The 20940-nt window shown below is 36.1% G+C and overlaps 1 protein-coding gene across 1 annotated transcript in view; it reads right to left on the bottom strand.

Annotated features, from left to right (window-relative positions):
* LOC117328142 (protein FAM149A-like) overlaps window positions 1-19032 on the bottom strand; it is an 85594-nt gene extending 66562 nt beyond the window's left edge. Inside the window, exons 1-2 of the mRNA XM_033885644.1 lie at window positions 18927-19032; window positions 18631-18751 (exon numbers count right to left, since the gene is read on the bottom strand). Coding sequence (XP_033741535.1) covers window positions 18631-18677 — 47 coding nt within the window. The 5' untranslated portion in view covers window positions 18678-18751; window positions 18927-19032. The remainder of the gene's footprint in view (window positions 1-18630; window positions 18752-18926) is intronic.
* Window positions 19033-20940: the final 1908 nt, after the last annotated feature.

Consider the following 20940-nt stretch of genomic DNA (forward strand, 5'->3'; position numbering starts at 1 on the left):
TTCAAATGATATCATTAAATGCTATGAAGATATTTACAGCTATTATCTTCAACATAAAGTCCTTTTGACTTTCCATCTCCTACTAAAATCTGACTTTCCAACTCCTACTAAAGTTCTCCTGACTTTATACAACTCCTACTAAAGTTCTCCTGACTTTATACAACTCCTACTTAAGTCCTCCTGACTTTATACAACTCCTACTAAAGTTCTCCTGACTTTATACAACTCCTACTTAAGTCCTCCTGATTTTCCAACTCCTACTAAAGTCCTCCTGACTTTATACAACTCCTACTAAAGTCCTCCTGACTTTATACAACTCCTACTAAAACATTCCTGACTTTATACAACTCCTACTAAAACATTCCTGACTTTATACAACTCCTACTAAAACATTCCTGACTTTATACAACTCCTACTAAAACATTCCTGACTTTATACAACTCCTACTAAAACATTCCTGACTTTATACAACTCCTACTAAAGTCCTCCTGACTTTATACAACTCCTACTAAAACATTCCTGACTTTATACAACTCCTACTAAAACATTCCTGACTTTATACAACTCCTACTAAAACATTCCTGACTTTATACAACTCCTACTAAAACATTCCTGACTTTATACAACTCCTACTAAAACATTCCTGAGGTTTATACAACTCCTACTAAAACATTCCTGACTTTATACAACTCCTACTAAAACACTCCTGACTTTCCATCTCCTACTAAAGTTCTCCTGACTTTCCATCTCCTACTGAAGTCCTCCTCACTTTCCATCTCCTACTGAAGTCCTCCTCACTTTCCATCTCCTACTAAAGTCCTCCTCACTTTCCATCTCCTACTAAAGTCCTCCTGACTTTATACAACTCCTACTAAAGTCCTCCTGACTTTCCATCTCCTACTAAAGTCCTCCTGACTTTCCAACTCCTACTAAAGTCCTCCTGACTTTATACAACTCCTACTAAAGTCCTCCTGACTTTCCATCTCCTACTGAAGTCCTCCTCACTTTCCATCTCCTACTGAAGTCCTCCTCACTTTCCATCTCCTACTAAAGTCCTCCTCACTTTCCATCTCCTACTAAAGTCCTCCTGACTTTATACAACTCCTACTAAAGTCCTCCTGACTTTATACAACTCCTACTAAAGTCCTCCTGACTTTATACAACTCCTACTAAAGTCCTCCTGACTTTATACAACTCCTACTAAAGTCCTCCTCACTTTCCATCTCCTACTGAAGTTCTCCTGACTTTATACAACTCCTACTAAAGTCCTCCTGACTTTATACAACTCCTACTAAAGTCCTCCTGACTTTATACAACTCCTACTAAAGTCCTCCTGACTTTATACAACTCCTACTAAAGTCCTCCTGACTTTATACAACTCCTACTAAAGTCCTCCTGACTTTATACAACTCCTACTGAAGTTCTCCTGACTTTATACAACTCCTACTAAAGTCCTCCTGACTTTATACAACTCCTACTAAAGTCCTCCTGACTTTATACAACTCCTACTAAAGTCCTCCTGACTTTATACAACTCCTACTAAAGTCCTCCTGACTTTATACAACTCCTACTAAAGTCCTCCTGACTTTATACAACTCCTACTAAAGTCCTCCTCACTTTCCATCTCCTACTGAAGTTCTCCTGACTTTATACAACTCCTACTAAAGTCCTCCTGACTTTATACAACTCCTACTAAAGTCCTCCTGACTTTATACAACTCCTACTAAAGTCCTCCTGACTTTATACAACTCCTACTAAAGTCCTCCTGACTTTATACAACTCCTACTAAAGTCCTCCTGACTTTCCAACTCCTACTAAATTCCTCCTGACTTTATACAACTCCTACTAAAGTCCTCCTGACTTTATACAACTCCTACTAAAGTCCTCCTGACTTTATACAACTCCTACTAAAGTCCTCCTGATTTTCCAACTCCTACTAAAGTCCTCCTGATTTTCCAACTCCTACTAAAGTCCTCCTGATTTTCCAACTCCTACTAAAGTCCTCCTGACTTTATACAACTCCTGCTAAAACACTCCTTCCTCCTGATAACCACCATACTATACTAATGTATCTATAAACCTTTTCCATCCATATCTGAGGAACACTATATATGGTCAGTACACGACAACCACTGTCATCTCTGATTCTATCAGTTCTCACTACATGACAACCACTGTCATCTCTGATTCTATCAGTTCTCACTACATGACAACAAATGTCATATCTTCTATTTTATCAGTTCTCACTACATGACAACCACTGTCATCTCTGATTCTATCAGTACTCACTACATGACAACCACTGTATTCTCTGATTCTATCAGTTCTCACTACATGACAACCACTGTATTCTCTGATTCTATCAGTACTCACTACATGACAACAAATGTCATATCTTCTATTTTATCAGTTCTCACTACATGACAACCACTGTCATCTCTGATTCTATCAGTACTCACTACATGACAACCACTGTATTCTCTGATTCTATCAGTTCTCACTACATGACAACCACTGTCATCTCTGATTCTATCAGTACTCACTACATGACAACCACTGTCATCTCTGATTCAATCAGTACTGACTACATGACAACAAATGCCATATCTCTGATTCTATCAGTACTCACTTCATGACACAAATGTCATATCTATGATTCTATCAGTTCTCACTACATTACAACCACTGTCATCTCTGATTCAATCAGTACTGACTACATGACAACCACTGTCATCTCTGATTTATCAGTTCTCACTACATGACAACCACTGTCATCTCTGATTCAATCAGTACTGACTACATGACAACCACTGTCATCTCTGATTTTATCAGTTCTCACTACATGACAACAAATGTCATATCTGATTCTATCAGTACTCACTTCATGACACAAATGCCATATCTCTGATTCTATCAGTTCTCACTACATGACAACCACTGTCATCTCTGATTCTATCAGTACTCACTACATGACAACCACTGTATTCTCTGATTCTATCAGTTCTCACTACATGACAACAAATGTCATATCTGATTCTATCAGTACTCACTTCATGACACAAATGCCATATCTATGATTCTATCAGTTCTCACTACACGACAACCACTGTCATCTCTGATTCTATCAGTTCTCACTACATGACAACCACTGTCATCTCTGATTCTATCAGTTCTCACTACATGACAACCACTGTATTCTCTGATTATATCAGTTCTCACTACATGACAACCACTGTCATCTCTGATTCTATCAGTACTCACTACATGACAACCACTGTATTCTCTGATTCTATCAGTTCTCACTACATGACAACCACTGTCATCTCTGATTCTATCAGTACCCACTACATGACAACCACTGTCATCTCTGATTCTATCAGTACCCACTACATGACAGCCATCTCAATTCTAATTCAAATAACCTCAGGGTTATCTCCATTCTAATTCAAATAACCTAAGGGTTATCTCCATTCTAATTCAAACAAACTAAGGGTTATATCCATTCTAATTCAAACAACCTAAGGGTTATCTCTGTTCTAATTCAAATAACCTAAGGGTTATCTCCATTATAATATAAACTACCTAAGGGTTATCTCCATTCTAATTCAAATAACCTAAGGGTTATATCCATTCTACTTCAAACAAGAGGCCCATGGGGCCTGTATCGCTCACCTGGTTGGATTGGACCAAATGTCAAAATAATGTTCATATTGAATTTGTTTTATTTGTAAATCTCTAACAATGCTATATATCGTTATAGTGTGGGAATCCGAACTGCTTTAAAGATTAATGAAGTCCAGACTCTCTAAAGGTCTGAAAGACCTCAAGAATTGTTTTTAGAACATGCATGCATTCATCACTTTATAACTAGTAGCGATTTAAAGGAATTAAAACTATTTCCCCTATTGAGCCCCACCCTTTTGGCCCCTCGGGGGGTCAGAGTCACCATTTATGCAAAATGTGTTCCCCTTTCCCCAAGGATGTTTCTGACCAAATTGGGTTCAAATCCATTTATAACTTTATGACTAGTAGCGATTTAAAGGAATTACCTCTATTTCCCCTATTGGGCCCCGCCCCTTTGGTCCCTTTGGGGTCAGAGCCACCATTTATGCAAAATCTGTTCCCCTTCTGCCAAGGATGTTTCTGACCAAGTTGGGTTCAAATCCATTCATAACTTTATGAATAGTAGCGATTTAAAGGAATTACCTCTATTTCCCCTATTGGGCCCCGCCCCTTTGGCCCCTTTGGGGTCAGAGCCACCATTTATGCAAAATCTGTTCCCCTTCCCCCAAGGATGTTTCTGACCAAATTGGATTAAAATCCATTCATAACTTTATGACTAGTAGCGATTTAAATGAATTACCTCTATTTCCCCTATTGGGCCTGCCCCTTGGCCCCTTTGGGGTCAGAGTCACCATTTATGCAAAATCTGTTTCCCTTCCCCCAAGGATGTTTCTGACCAAATTGGGTTCAAATCCATTCATAACTTTATGACTAGTAGCGATTTAAAGGAATTACCTCTATTTCCCCTATTGGGCCCCGCCCCTTTGGCCCCTCGGGGGTCAGAGTCACCATTTATGCAAAATTTGTTCCCCTTCCCCCAAGGATGTCTCTGACCAAATTGGGTTCAAATCCATTCATAACTTTATGACAAGCAGCGATTTAAAGGAATTACCTCTATTTCCCCTATTGGGCCCCGCCCCTTTGGGTTCTCGGGGGTCAGAGCCACCATTTATGCAAAATCTGTTCCCCTTCCCTCAAGGATGTCTCTGACCAAGTTGGGTTCAAATCCATTCGTAACTTTATGACTAGTAGCGATTTAAAGGAATTACCTCTATTTCCCCTATTGGGGCCCTGTCCATTTGGCCCCTCAGGGGTCAGAGACACCATTTATGCAAAATCTGTTCCCTTTCCCCCAAGGATGTTTCTGACCAAGTTGGGTTCAAATCCATTCATAACTTTATCACTAGTAGCGATTTAAAGGAATTACCTCTATTTCCCCTATTGGGCCCCACCCCTTTGGCCCCTCGGGGGTCAGAGTCACCATTTATGCAAAATCTGTTCCCCTTCTGCCAAGGTTGTTTCTGGCCAAATTTGGTCAAAATCCAATAAGAACTTCTTGACTAGTAGCGATTTAAAAGAATTACCTCTATTTCCCCTATTGGGCCCCGCCCCTTTGGCCCCTCTGGGGTCAGAGTCACCATTTATGCAAAATCTGTTCCCCTTCCCCCAAGGATGTCACTGAACAAGTTGGGTTCAAATCCATTCATAACTTTATGACTAGTAGCGATTTAAAAGAATTACCTCTATTTCCCCTATTGGGCCCCGCCCCTTTGGCCCCTCGGGGGTCAGAGTCACCATTTATGCAAAATCTGTTCCCCTTCTGCCAAGGATGTTTCTGGCCAAATTTGGTCAAAATCCAATAAGAACTTCTTGACTAGTAGCGATTTGAAGTAAATGTTGACGGACGACGGACGGACGGACGACGGACGGACGGACGGACGGACGGACGACGGACAGACGACGGACGCTGCGCCATGACATAAGCTCACCGGACCTTCGGTCCAGGTGAGCTAAAAACCTAAGGGTTATATCCATTCTGATTCAAATAACCTAAGGGTTATCTCCATTCTAATTCAAACAACCTAAGGGTTATCTCCATTCTAATTCAAATGACCTAAGGGTTATCTCCATTCTAATTCAAATAACCTAAGCGTTATCTCCATTCTAATTCAAACAACCTAAGGGTTATCTCCATTCTAATTCAAATGACCTAAGGGTTATCTCCATTCTAATTCAAATGACCTAAGGGTTATCTCCATTCTAATTCAAATAACCTAAGGGTTATCTCCATTATAATATAAACTACCTAAGGGTTATCTCCATTCTAATTCAAATAACCTAAGGGTTATCTCCATTCTAATTCAAATAACCTAAGGGTTATCTCCATTCTAATTCAAATAACCTAAGGGTTATCTCCATTCTAATTCAAATCCACCTATAAGCTTTATATGCAAGTGAGATTGATAAACTTGTGGACAGTATACTGGGGTTATAATAATACATGTAATAATGATATACATATCCAGGTAAATGCATTGTGTAAAATTATATATTGGTTACATACTAACTCAACATGTTGACACAAATATCATAGATTATGTTTGGAATGTACACGTGTATATCACAAATTAAAATGAAAATTTATTGGTACCGTTTTGTAACTGCTTTATACACAAGATATCACATGAAAGCCACATATAGCTTGTCAATTGGGTCCTCTAGTGTAAAGATCTAAATTATACATGAATTGTAACTTTTCCAGTTGGAAACAATAAAATGATGTTTTTTTGTTGTTGTTGTTTTGGGGTTTTTTTTGTCTTATAAATGTTTCCAATAATGTTATAAGATGGTGTTGAGTCTTTCATCATTGGCCACTACGTTATAATTTCTAACAAATGCCATGTTAAAATGTTGGCGGGTCCGTATATAGATTTCCAAAATTTAACCCATCAAATTTTAACACCGCCAATTAAATAGACGTTGTGAAAATTTCAATGTAGGTAGGTAATACATGTGCTCAACGCCAAATAAAAACCCTACATTTAAGGAAAATCGCTAAATTTTAACCCCCCAAAATTTAACTTTCAGTTTTTATGACCAAATTGCCAAATTTTATGACTGCTAAAATTTCCCGCTATACGGTATCTCAAATGAATAACAAAAGCCAATCATAGACCTTAAGGGTCATCCAAGTTCTGATATATCAGCCTAGTGGGAATCAGCCAGGGCCAATATGTGCATAATCAAACTACCATTAAATTCAAATAATTCTAACCAAATTTGAATTATTTCCAATGTCAAATCAACAAATGATGCTCAAAATTGTGATTTCACTATGTAAACTAAAGTAAATTTTACCCCCTACCTAGGGGTTGCCACAAGACCCCAGGGTCATGAAATTTCAAATTTTGGCCAAGCACCTGACGGTAAACCTACGATTAATTCAAACACGCGGAAGTTCGAACACACATTTTTTTCTAGAAAAACAGTAATTTTTTAGCTAGTAATAGTTCGAACTCTGGCTGTTTATAACAGACACCATTTCGGATAGTTCGAACTTGTCAAATGAAGAACGTAAAGTAACATTTTTTCCGGCAAACTCCATTGAAAGCTCGCGACGACCCGGCCCCGATGACCGGCCCAGAAAAAATGCCAAGATTTAAATTTGATCAACAAGCACGTTTAGGTTATTAGATTGTATGCGTGATCATTAGAATGCATCTGTGATTTAATATATGCCACATATTTTAGCGTTAATTTAGTTTTTGTTACATTGCAAAATACACCACGCACGAGACAGCCGATTGCAAATGTAGGCCCCGACAATGTATAAATAACATGCGATATTTGTATTTGTGCTGTGTATGGCAAACTAAGAAATCGTCCGTGAATTTTCACATATAACTAGTGTTAACTTAGCATTATGATTATTTGATTGTGACAGGACATCTCTTAAGTACTGCCAATCAAGGTATTACCTGAAAACCTGTGACCTCACACTAGGTAAGCATGCTACGCGAGGTGTCGCTTGCGGTATATAGTTGAAAGGATCGATCGGCTGCCCAATCGTGCTGAGTGACGTGAAAAGCATTCATATCCAGTCAAAACAATCCACAGGTGTCCCAATTAGTGATGGATAATTTTGCAGGTATCAACTATGTTTGGTAGATAATACGACTGGGCATATTTAAAAGCAGACATGTTGATGTTCTGACCTAATTTTACCAACATATATCGCCTATTTTTACAGTAGTGCTTTCGTAAACGCAACAGGTTATGTAGACTGCTTTTGATGTATTTAAGAGACCATTTATTATAATAATATAGCGATAGTTTCTCATTCAGATAAAAAAATATAACCATGCAAAGATTATACTGTACAAATGTTTAACTTTTGTGTCACAAATGAAACGTGTACGGTACTGTTTTGGGGCCTACTGTAGCTACGCATTGCCCGAGCGGCTTCGCGCAATAACCATCATAGTTATCGCGAAATGAAGAACGTTAACGATCAATTAACAATGAATTAAATGAAATACTATCATTTTACTTACTTATAAATGTGCCATTGTTCAGGCCGCCGTTGTTACGTATCAGATTTACGATGGATGTGTTTGTGTCTAATGATTTTACTCTGCCGAGATTTTCGCCGATATTGACTCGAATAGTTCGAACTCGCGCTTATTTTCTGAAGCATAATTTTGAATAATTCGAACAGGTTCGTCAATATTTATTTAATTTTGTTCGAACTAACCGGAGGTTTACCGTATATTAAGACCCTTCTAATTATGAACTGGTTCTACCATATCTAGGTATTGAAAAGAAGATTTTTGAAATTTCATTCAATTTAACCCAGTTTGACCCCTTCCATCAGCCCTTAGGGTCAGTCAGGTTCAATATCTGTATACAATTAAACTACCAACCCATGCTGAAAATTCAAACTAAGTTTTAGTTATTTCCAATGGAAATCAAACAAATGTTCAAAAATGTGATAAACCTACATTTATAAGTTTACCCCCTCCCAAGGGGGAATGCGAGACCCCAGGGTTAAAATCACAATTTTGGTAAAGCACCTAAGATCCTTCAATCTATGAAGATTAATTGATTCTACATTATTTGGGCATTGAAAAGAAGATTTTTTGAAATTTCAGTCATATCAATCCCCTTTTGCCCTGTGCCCTTAGGCCTCGGAGAGTCGGGGACCATATATAATTCACAATTGATTCAGGGGTTTCTGATAAGTCAAAAAATGTAAATTGTTTATGGTTATGGATGCACAATGGTGGATAAAAGGCTAGAATAGGTCATTGGAGATTTTGTCTCAGGCAACATGAAAATATCACATTACAAAACACATTCTACAAATGCAATGTTAAGTTCCCAGAAACTATATAATTTTATTGAAAGCAGAAACAAAAATTATTGTAATAAGGCATGGTCATGCAGTTAAATTAAACATACACCAATTCTCCTGTGTATATCTCATTACAATAAGGAATGATAAAAATGTTGGCAGGATTCACAAACTACTACATTGTAACAACAGGAAGGTATGCTCATTAACCCAACTTTCTAGACTAACTAGCATTGGTCCCTAGAACACATACCAGTGCAGAACTAAAATGAAGCACTAACTATAGGTAAATCCATAATAAGGCCACAATAACAAAAAGCTGTGTGCTTTGAATGCAACAGATAACAACATAAAGAGTGGGTAATGAGCTATGAAGATCATTAGCAGAACCTGATCATTGGTTTGGGTATTTATAACAATTACATATACACGAGCTCTCTGCAAGTCGTGAAACATAAACAGATTAGGAGGGTTGATAATTACAGGGATCGGTCAAGCGTGTCTATTTTTCTGGGTTTATACTTAGAGACCTTTGACAATCTATACCAAAGTCATCAAGGTTATTCAATGCTGTTGACCTTCTGCAGATCTAAATAAATACACAGACCTTCTGACTGATATATAAGGTAAAAAGAACAATGAGTTACATGTCAACGACTAACTGAATTCATCACAATTCTGTACACCATATACACAACATACCACATTTATCCTGCAATAAGCCCATCAGTCATACAATAGCATTTTACTCAATTAAGAAACATTGGTTTATCAAAGGACAATAAAACAGCACTTCTTGACATTTCTACTAAAGTGCAATATCAAATGGACTTATTATCAGACATCAAGTTATTGCCACATATAAGTTATGAAGTAAGGTATCGACCAGACAAGCAAACTATAAAAAACTATACCGAAGACATTTTAAACATTATACAATTCATCTAAAGTAAAATATCTACAAGTAATGACTAACCTATGTCAGCTCAGTGAGATTTACAGCATGATTAAAATTTACCTGCTTATTTCTAAAGGAATCTAGGTAGAAAAACATGATGAATATCAAAATGTTTGCTTTAATTTCAAACTTTGGAAAGCCCGACATCATCCAGTAATATATCACTCATGAGAGTAAAGTATTTAAGCATTCTCCCCTAAAATATAGGTGGTGCAAGTTTATCAAAATACAGGTATAGCTCTGTATGTAGTAGCTCTTAATCTTAATTGAATTTGCCACTCTTTAGTAGTTTATCTTAAATTCAGTTTTTAATATTGCAAGTGTTTAAAAGGGATGCAATGTGCCATCACTTTTTGAGTGAGTTATTTGATGTCTTAATATTTCTTTATTCCAGCTGCTATATAAAATATACAACGTAAAAAGTGCTGGACACACAGTATTATGTTCCCCAACACTCTCTGTATGTCATCATCGTCACCAACACTCTCTGTATATCATCATCGTCACCAACACTCTCTGTATATCATCATCGTCACCAACACTCTCTGTATGTCATCATCATTGTCACCAACACTCTCTGTATGTCATCATCATTGTCACCAACACTCTCTGTATGTCATCATCATTGTCACCAACACTCTCTGTATGTCATCATCGTCACCAACACTCTCTGTATGTCATCATTGTCACCAACACTCTCTGTATGTCATCATCATTGTCACCAACACTCTCTGTATGTCATCATCATTGTCACCAACACTCTCTGTTTGTCATCATCATTGTCACCAACACTCTCTGTATATCATCATCGTCACCAACACTCTCTGTATGTCATCATCATCATCACCAACACTCTCTGTATATTATCATCATTGTCACCAACACTCTCTGTATGTCATCATCATTGTCACCAACACTCTCTGTATATCATCATCGTCACCAACACTCTCTGTTTGTCATCATCATTGTCACCAACACTCTCTGTATGTCATCATCATTGTCACCAACACTCTCTGTATGTCATCATCGTCACCAACACTCTCTGTTTGTCATCATCATTGTCACCAACACTCTCTGTATGTCATCATCATTGTCACCAACACTCTCTGTATGTCATCATTGTCACCAACACTCTCTGTATGTCATCATCGTCACCAACACTCTCTGTATATCATCATCATTGTCACCAACACTCTCTGTATGTCATCATCATCATCACCAACACTCTCTATATATCATCATCATTGTCACCAACACTCTCTGTATGTCATCATCATTGTCACCAACACTCTCTGTATATCATCATCATTGTCAATCTCATGATTAAAACAACAATCTTGATGTCCCAGGTACATATTCAGCCAGGCATATAAATTTTTAAATCTTCAGTAAGGGTGATAAAACAAGTGATTTGGCAACAGATTCCAATGATTTGACATCGATTATAGCAGGAATCAGTTGATACATACAAAAGGGTGGCCATGACCACTTGTCTAAGTAAGCAGGCAGATGGTCAGTTGTGTTTAATTTTGTAAAATGATGAAGTCAAGCTTGAACTTTCCATTGAGCTGTATACATGTGACCTGTTGGAATGTTGTGTAAAGGTCAGATTATTCCTGACCTGATCATCTCCCTGATTTCAGGCTACTACTACTACAGTTTTGTCAAAAAAACTATAATGCTATACCCATGTTCTAAATACAGGTTGTCCAAACACACTTGACAGAGGGCCATGTATCATCCCCAGTGTATCTCATTTATCTTCTGAACTTAGACCTAGATTGGCTGCGGGAACAATTTTTGACAAATTATACCGAAATAATTAAGTCCTTGCACTATTTAAAGCCATATACTCATGAAGAAACATATATAGCAATGTTTACATTTTAAGCTTTTTACAGTTTTCGGACTTGATACATACCTAACAGATTCGGACTTGATACATACCTAACAGATTATCGTGAATCAGAAACTGAAAGAAAACGTGTATTTATGAAAGTATACGGGGAATTCCCTAAAATAATAACTGTAGCTGCCGGACCAAGTTTCTCTGAAAATTAGTCCCACAATGCAACGGCGGGTTTTACAGTCCATACAAAATTACGGAGCGCCACAAGCATGGAACTGGGAAAACGCAGACAGATTTTGCCAAAAAAGGACACAAAAGTGTGTGGAATCGGCAAAACCGGAGTATTTCCTTAGGAAAGGAAATGATTCGTTGGAACTTAACGAGAGAAGAAAAAGGAATAGACTCAAAGTCTGATTTTTCCGGACGTCTATTGGATTGCTGGTTAGCTTTTGAACATTGTCAACTTCACCAATCTAAGATTTTATCGATGTTTTGTTGTATGCATATTGATACATCTTGAAATTAAGTATTTAAATGTAAACTATGTTTGTTTATTTTGTTCAGTTACCTGGGGTATTACACGAATATTCTGTTAATAGGTTTAAATGAAAGCATTAATAGGCAAAGTTCACTTATGCTCGATATGTAAACAACAGCCATGTGTGTAGTTTATGTGCAAAGCAAGTTGTTATAGACTCGTTCTCAGCTCCGTGACAAATCTGGCTATAAATATAAATGCGACGACGAGTTATTTTTATGCACTGATGTCTCAAGGACTCTCCCCGGTCAAGCGTCCAGGCCAGTGTTCATTTTAATGTTGGGAGAGCGTGAATGAACATCTTGTATTGCCATTAATACACGTGTGCAACTAGATTTTTAGGTTGTTCGGGAGTATATGGCTTTAAACATACCACAACGTACAAGGATTTGCTGCATTGGCGTGTTTGGGTCCTACCGTATTTTACCGGGTATATGCCCAGGGCGCTAGTTCACTGAAAATGGGCAAAAGTCAGGGGTGGGCTTATCCCCGATTAAAACCCTATGTAAGAGGGGTAATCTTGGCCATCTTGGTTTATAATACGCATGGGGATTGCCCGATCTACATCAATGATCTATGACTGAAATATTTTTCAAAAATAATGCAATACATCGTTTATTTCATTCGGATCTTGTCAACGAATTGCAGGCGACAAAAATTGTCATAATCGTAAGTTACAAGGTTTGGAAAATGTGTTCAGTTACTGTATAATTTGTGAAGACAAATTAGAATGTATGAACCATTTTCTCATTGTTTTATTTTCACACAAGTAAATAAAGGCACTAAGAACTAGGAAATATTTTGTAGAATACATACTGTACATCTGTCTAATGGTACAACTTGAACTACGTCTACAATAGACTACACTTGCTTCATGAACAATACTTATAAGTCTGTGCTTTGCATAGGCTATCACTCGCTCAAGCTGTTTGGAATTATATTTATTTGTCACATCGTCATATCGGTTTAGAATTGTATCAAAAACAATTAGCTTGGATAACGAGCAACAAACTCTGATCATGGCTGCCATGTTTACGTACATAATGTGGCACGGACAATGGATTTGTTTCTGCAACGTAAACCAAGAAAGTATCTGTTATTAATGCTGTACATCTACTTGTTGCAAACAAGTCATTTCTGAATTAAGTCTCGGATAAATTACTTCAGCTTGTTTGCGTATTTGAGCTGGATTAAAAGAAATTAAATACACACGAGAAATCAAATAGGAATTTTAGTGTCAATCCGTTGTCCGTTGTGTACTTTTTCTCGCCATAGCCTCGTTTTGAAATCTACTCTGTCGATATGTAATATTCGGACCATTGGACTTTGCAACAAAAAATAAATGTTTGAAATATGAAAAAGAGATATATTCAAGTTTAAAATGTTTTTTATGTATACAGAATAAATTGAATCATCTATGGCAATGTAAAAAGATCGTCTTCCACCAAAAAAAAAAAAAATTTGGTAAAAAGATCGTTTTTTTTCCATAAAAAAACCCTGTTTTTTACAAAAAAAATAGAATCTACATCTAGATTAAACAACTCGTTTTCACCACATATTTTTTCGTTTTACATTTTTTCCATTGTGGATTAGATATTCAATAGTTGGGGATGGGCTTTTTCCCGAATATGAGCCTATACAGAAAAAAAGGGAAGGTCTTATCCCCAAGCATGGCCTTATACCCAGTAGGCCTAAAATATGGTAATGATAATTCTGATGATATCTGTCATATACATTTCTGTCATCTTAAGCTATGACACTGCCGATAGACTTGTATTAGATGTCTGTGACATGTAGTTGTAAACATAATTTTTATATGGTCAGGGTGTATGTCCCATTTCACCATCACTGCCATAGTTGCTTACAAATGTTAACAGAGTTAACTCCCTTATACATATTATTAATATTAACTATAATATAAGACATTATAGTTGGTAGTTTGAATTACTTCCCTTTACATATAAGCAGACTAGCACGCAGTGTAATCAAACAAAAACAAAAAAGCCAGATACAATTTGTTTGTCAATCTCATGTTCTTTATGAGGGTTTAGCCTACTGAATTTGAAATCGTAAAAACTACTGTGAGAGGTTTTTCCGAGCAAAAATTCAAATTGTAGATGCAAATTGCAGCATTCTGAGTATGTTTTCACATAAATCCTAGCAGTTTAAAATTAGAAATGCCAGGAGTGTTATTTTTTTTTGAAAAGAATAATATAAAATTAGAAAATTAATGATGCGTCTGAATCATTTTGATACATAATTCTGCACTATTTATTTTTTATTTCATTTTGCTTTAAGGACATTCAAAAATGATCATAAGATGTCATATTGAAGATCTGCAGGTCAAAAGCTACGAAAAAGGAATCATGGTTATCATTTCTAAGCATCCTCTATGTAAATGCCTGAATTGTTTTTACACAAAAACATTGGATGACCTGGATGACAGTGTATATTGAATTAATAACAAACTATTGTGTGATAAAGTAAACTTATTGTTGAGTTTTATTCGAAGCACATATTTTGATATTCCTCATGTAAAATACTGGTGCATATAGGCTATCACAAATATGTTGGAGAAATTAACATCAACACCTCCTTTCCTGTGGCACTGTCATCCTTCTTACACTTCCCAAATTATCATTAAAATAAAATCAAAATAATGTTGTAAAAGCCTTTGATTTCTCGAGTAAATGACTTCAGAAATGAATAAAAATATTATGGAAAATAAATTCTAACCCATTTTTGTCCAATGTACAAGTTTTGCAAAATAGGCTTATCAACAAATTCAGGAAAATTCACTGGAAAGGTTTTAATGGTAACCTTATTATATAGCATATTAAATTATATTTGTAAATATATTAACTTTTGATAAGCAGAACAACTTCAAGCTAATACGACAACATACCATAATATATTAACATTGTAATCTTGTCTTATTTTAAACCCTCTCTTATCTTTGTTTTTCATTATGATATTATATCATAAATAAATCTTCATTTCTATGATATACAATGCAACTTCACAGGGTTTTCCCTGTCATTTTGTTTTAGGAAGTCCCAGGGACTCCTCAACTTTAAAATTGGGAGTCCCAGCAGAAATTCAGGAGTCCCATTTATATATAATTATAAATATTGTAAAAACAGTTAACGTTACAGCCACCAAAGAAACTTCCGATCGTTCGCTGCATGGTTACAAACTTTGTCTACATCATAGTTGTTTAGACGCTTCGATTAGCCGAATGTAAGACTTTTACTATTTCAAACTCGCAGAAGACTTGGATTTACCCTGATCATAAATGACCTATATATAGCTATTACCAGGCCTAGATTTGTAAAAACATTGATTGATACCAGCGAGAAATGAACACGGCACAATACCGACAAAAAGTTATTTTTTTAGCGATGTGGTTATGTAGTTTAATTAGACGCTTTTCTATTTATTATTGCGTCCCACGGACGCAAATACTTTTTTTTTGCGAGTCCTTTGTGATTTTTTTGCGTCATAGACGCAGAAAACCTGCGTCCGGGAAAACCCTGACTTCATATATAACTTTTCAATATATGTTCACTTTTCATTCACAAAATATATAAATTACCTTTATGTGTCAAAAAAAAGGGGGATGCAGTTTCTTGTCAGCCATACCACAGCTAGGTTGTCAAGTACATGTCTTGTGTCAAAAAACATATTTGCAATCAGCACAGGGGCATATACTAAAACATGGAGCAGCATTAATGGGTTCCTAAAAGCAAACACTCAAATGACCAAAATATAAATTTTAGCACACTGGTCAAGTGAGGTTTTTCCAGTTATCACCATCAATATATAGTTGCCATCAATGTTTGACATGCATCAGAAAATCCTATAGTTACAATATACTTTTGTAGCAGACTTGATTACAAGTTATCATCAAGGGGTTTAGACATTTATTTGTTGGTATGGCAACTTACCGGTACTAAAATTATTTCAATGATTAAAATGTGAGTGTTGAAAACAATGCAGTCCAGTTACTCAGGTAGGTAGAGTACACATGGATACAGTAGAATGGCAAAGTTGAACACATGTGCCCCAAGCAGCAGTTTTCCGAATATGAGTCTATGCAGAAAAAAACCCTCAAAAATAGGTGGGTTGGCTTATCCTGAGCATGGGCTTATACCCAGTAAAATATGTACTTGATTTTACTTTATTTTGGTCTTGAGAAGAAGTTTTTTGAAACTTCAGTTAATTGGACCCTTTTTGGCCCCACCCCTTTGTCCCCTGAGGGGCGGGAACCATACCATTCACAATAATTTTGGTTGACCTTTTGCCATGGAAGGTTTCTGCAAAATTTTATTGAAATTGTTTCAGGAGAAGAATTTGAAAATGTTTATGGACGCACGACAATGACAAAAGGCTATTGAAATAGCCTAAGACTTAGTCTCAAGTGACCTAAAAAGTGTTGATTTTATTATCACTTCTCTGTTAAAAACAAAGTGATACGTATATGGTCAAAGTATGTCGGGTATTAAAATTTGGGTACCTGGGTACAAATTCTGTACCTGTGACAGTCCCAATTCAGATGTTTTTAATACATGTATATTAATTTGTACGTGTAAGTCTATAAAATGAATAAATGAATAATGTTTGTTAGATAATTGATTTAGATAAAATTCAATATTCCAATGCTGAACTCGACTCAGGTATTGACTGTGTATGCAAAAAATCATCAACATCATGTACACACAATGCCTAACTTATCCTAAACAAACTAAATTTCTAGTTGAACACATGTATTAATAGCAATCCAAGATGCTCAGTCATTCATGCCCTCCTAACATTAAAATGACCATTGGAGCAGACACTTGACCAGGGAATCCTAACGATATCAGTGTATAAAAATAACTTGCTGCATTTATTTTTATTGAGAGATTTGTCAAGGAGCAGAGAACGAAGCTACAACAACATAAACTACACACATGGCCAATGCTTACATATCAAGTATATGTTAACTTGCCTAATAATACTTTCATTTGAACATATTAGCAAAATGTTCTTGTAACAACCGATTAATATGAATAAACATTACAACTAAACACTTGATTTTAAAATAAAGAAATATGCATGCAACAAGACATCGATAAAATTCAGATTGTTTGAGTTGACAATGTTCGAGGAATGCTGAAAAAGCTAACCAGCACTCCAACAGACAACCCGCAAAAAGCGGAATTTGAGTCTCTTCTCCTCTTTCTAAGTTCCAACCTATCAATTCTAACTACAGTGTCAATGGTGGGGACACAAATAGACCAACAGGCATCATTCCCAGCCTCCACTGCACTTTAAATTGATGTTCAGATAGTGATCTGAAGCTGCCGCTTGACTGCACTTATCATGATGGCATTTTATTTTCAGTGCATAGCAATCACGATTACACAGGCACCTTTTGGCAGTATGGTTCTGTTCGGTAGTGCCATCAAGTCAGCATTAGTTCCGCCACAGGTACTAGCCTTGTGTGTCCGCACACTCATTATATAATACACAGTCTCCTAAAACACACACCACGCTCTCACCACACCCTAGCCTGAGTTTCCTGGCCCTGGCTCCAGACTTCAGCACTCTGACAGATAAATATCTACAGATTTTGGTGCCGACATTCTCGGGAAGGAGGGGGTATCCATATTATTATAAAATTATATTAATATTGCTTGTGATGAGTGAAAAGATTGAATATGAAAATAAATCTTCTTTTTTTTTTAAATATCACAACCGGACTTAGATGATTTTTTGAAGCTCTAGCTTTAGACCAAGCATTATGCAGTGGTCCTCTTTGATATTGCCTATAAATTTACATTTTGTTTTGCATTTTTTAACATTGGCGTGTCCATTGAAAATTTGTAATATTAATTACACAGGGACTCAGTTTTAGGAATTCGAGCAACATATGACATCCGTTATCTAAACTTTATTTATTTTACAACAATTGTGAAACAAGATATATCATCTTATATATTAATCACACTTGTAAATTGGACTGAATTGCAGTTTGTGAGGGGTCTTACTGTGGTAGGAAACCAGAGAACACATGGAAAACCGGCATGGTCAGGCATAATTTTTGCGTCTGATCGGGAAATCAAACCCCTGGCTTAGATGAAAGTTAAGTCAAAAAAAAAAATAAGTGTGTTACCAATATGCCATCCAGCCTATTCATATATATACATTCTTAAACCTTATAAAATATCTCTCTTTTTATACATAATTAACACCGGTTTTTTATAAGGTTTCATAATGTAAATGTCTGTGAATACTTAATTGGCAGTGCTGTGGTTGTCAACAGATGTCATGTTATTCAAAATCACGAAACTGGTCCCCTGCATTTGATTAATTAGTCTACTTACATTTCTAACGGTACTGGTTTCCTGACATATCTTCCTGTCATCATCATATTTGATGGCTGTCATATGTAAATGCCCTGAACAAGGTCATATCATTGTGATGTTTGCACATCTTCATCAAATTCTGAAATGACAATTATCGTATTTCGATGACAGCTGTAATCAAGTCAGTAATCTATAAACGCTTTGCGAATAATAAACAAGATGATTTTATAAACAAGATGATTTTAAGACCATAACAAAATAAATGATTCAAGAAGACAAATCAGTAAAACAAGGAGAAATCTCAAAAAGTGTACCTAAATTCGTCGTGAAAGCAGATATTGCTGAATTTCATGATACATTATCGAACTGTCATTCACCAATGTTGGCGACATCCAAACAAACAAAATGGCGGTATTTTTGATCCCATAATTCCCCAAACTTCACTTCTGCTCATGCGTACAACGTGGGACCGCACATGTCATTGAAAATTTCCCGGTTTCAAGAAACGTTGCCTAGTTACTATGTAAACTTACTCCAAAGCACGTGGTTCATGTTGTTTAAGACTTAAACCATTTTATTTCCCGGTCTAAGTTTGTCGACAAATAATCTGATGAAATATAATGGACAGCTAAAAGAATATTTCAATTGATACGAGGTCTTCAATATAAATTTTAATATTTTCCATAACTGACTTTAGATCTAACATAGACAAATTTTGTCAAATATTTTCAATAAAAAATCAAATGTTAAATTAAAAGAGTAATTTTGTTTCAAAATTTATTGCCAGGTTATTATGAAAGGTGATCCCGTTGCTCTCCTAGCTATAACGTATTGATCTAGATCCTATAATTAGTGGATCTACATAATTGTAGATCTATTATGGATAAAACGAATCAAAACAACCAAAACAAAACAAACCAAACCAAACCAAACAAAAGCAAACAAACAAACAAACAGACATACAACAAATCAATTTGTATGATATAGCAAAAAGATGTGGCGCGGGAAGGATGTCATAATTAAATATTTTTGCAAAAATATTTCTGCCTAAGCAAAAATAGGCAAAATTCGATTTATGCATAGGCAAAATTCCATTTATGCATAGGCAAAATTCGATTTATGCCTAGGCAGAAATAATTTTGCCTAGGCATCAATCGAATATTGCCTAGGCTGAAATATTTTTGCCTAAGCAATATTCGATTTTTGCCTAGGCAGAAATAATTTTGCCTAGGCAATATTTTATTTTTGCCTAGGCAAAAATATTTAATTATGACATCCTTCCCGCGCCATAAAAAGAATCATTTATCGAATACGTGATCCGAGTTGAGTACTGTCGGCTTAGTCTAGATCTTGTAAATATGGCGCGGGAAGGATGTCATATAGAGGATATTGAATGGTTTCCCGTTTAATATAACATATATTTCACGAGTATGATAGAATATCGATATATTCTGTCATACGAGTGAAATATATGTTATATTTAACGGGAAACCATTCAATGTTCTTTTTATTGCATTTTATAAACTTAAAAAACAAAATTAAAACATCGAAAAATTAATAGCGTCAAAAAGTGCAGGAATCAGTAATGACGTCATCTCTTTGTGACGTTACTCCACGTCAACTTGACGGTGCCATTTTGAAAGGACTGATCAACGCAATTTAAGCGTTTTCTGCTATTATATGAGAATTTGTGCATGAATAGCTAACGTCAATTGAGTATTTTATCAAAAACTAGTCTGGATATTTCAGAAATAGAGCAAAATAACCAATTTATCTATCTCCGCTTCCTTTAGAAAAATCGGCAAGCTTCGACGAGGTGAATACAAAGGCCCGCTCTCATTGGTCAAAAACGGAAAACTTATATTTTCACGGCAAAATCTTATATTTTCACTGCTCATCGCTGCAGTTAAAATATAAGTTTTATTAGTTTGATAAATTTCTATATTTCAATGGCAAAAATGCAATAAGATTAAATATTTTTGCCTAAGCAGACATTTTTGCCTAGTCCAAAATATTTAATTATGACATCATTGGACCGCGCCATATGTACCGACCTTTTTTATTAACATTTTGCGACATTATTTTGTTCATTCAACTCCCTAATCTTTATCATAGTGCGATTCGAATTGAAAGGAACAAAACCATCAATAGTACGGAGCCATTCATAATTTGAGACCAAATGGTTAAATGCAGACATAAATTAGATTTCTATAGATCTACCTATTAGCCTACTCCTAATCCATTTATGATTATGTACCTGGTCAACGAAATGAATCGCCCGCGAACAGGAATGTGCCCGTTCCACTATCTACGATCATCAGCTATCAC

The sequence above is a fragment of the Pecten maximus genome, chromosome 1 (genome assembly GCF_902652985.1).
Source record: "Pecten maximus chromosome 1, xPecMax1.1, whole genome shotgun sequence".
Taxonomy (NCBI): domain Eukaryota; kingdom Metazoa; phylum Mollusca; class Bivalvia; order Pectinida; family Pectinidae; genus Pecten; species Pecten maximus.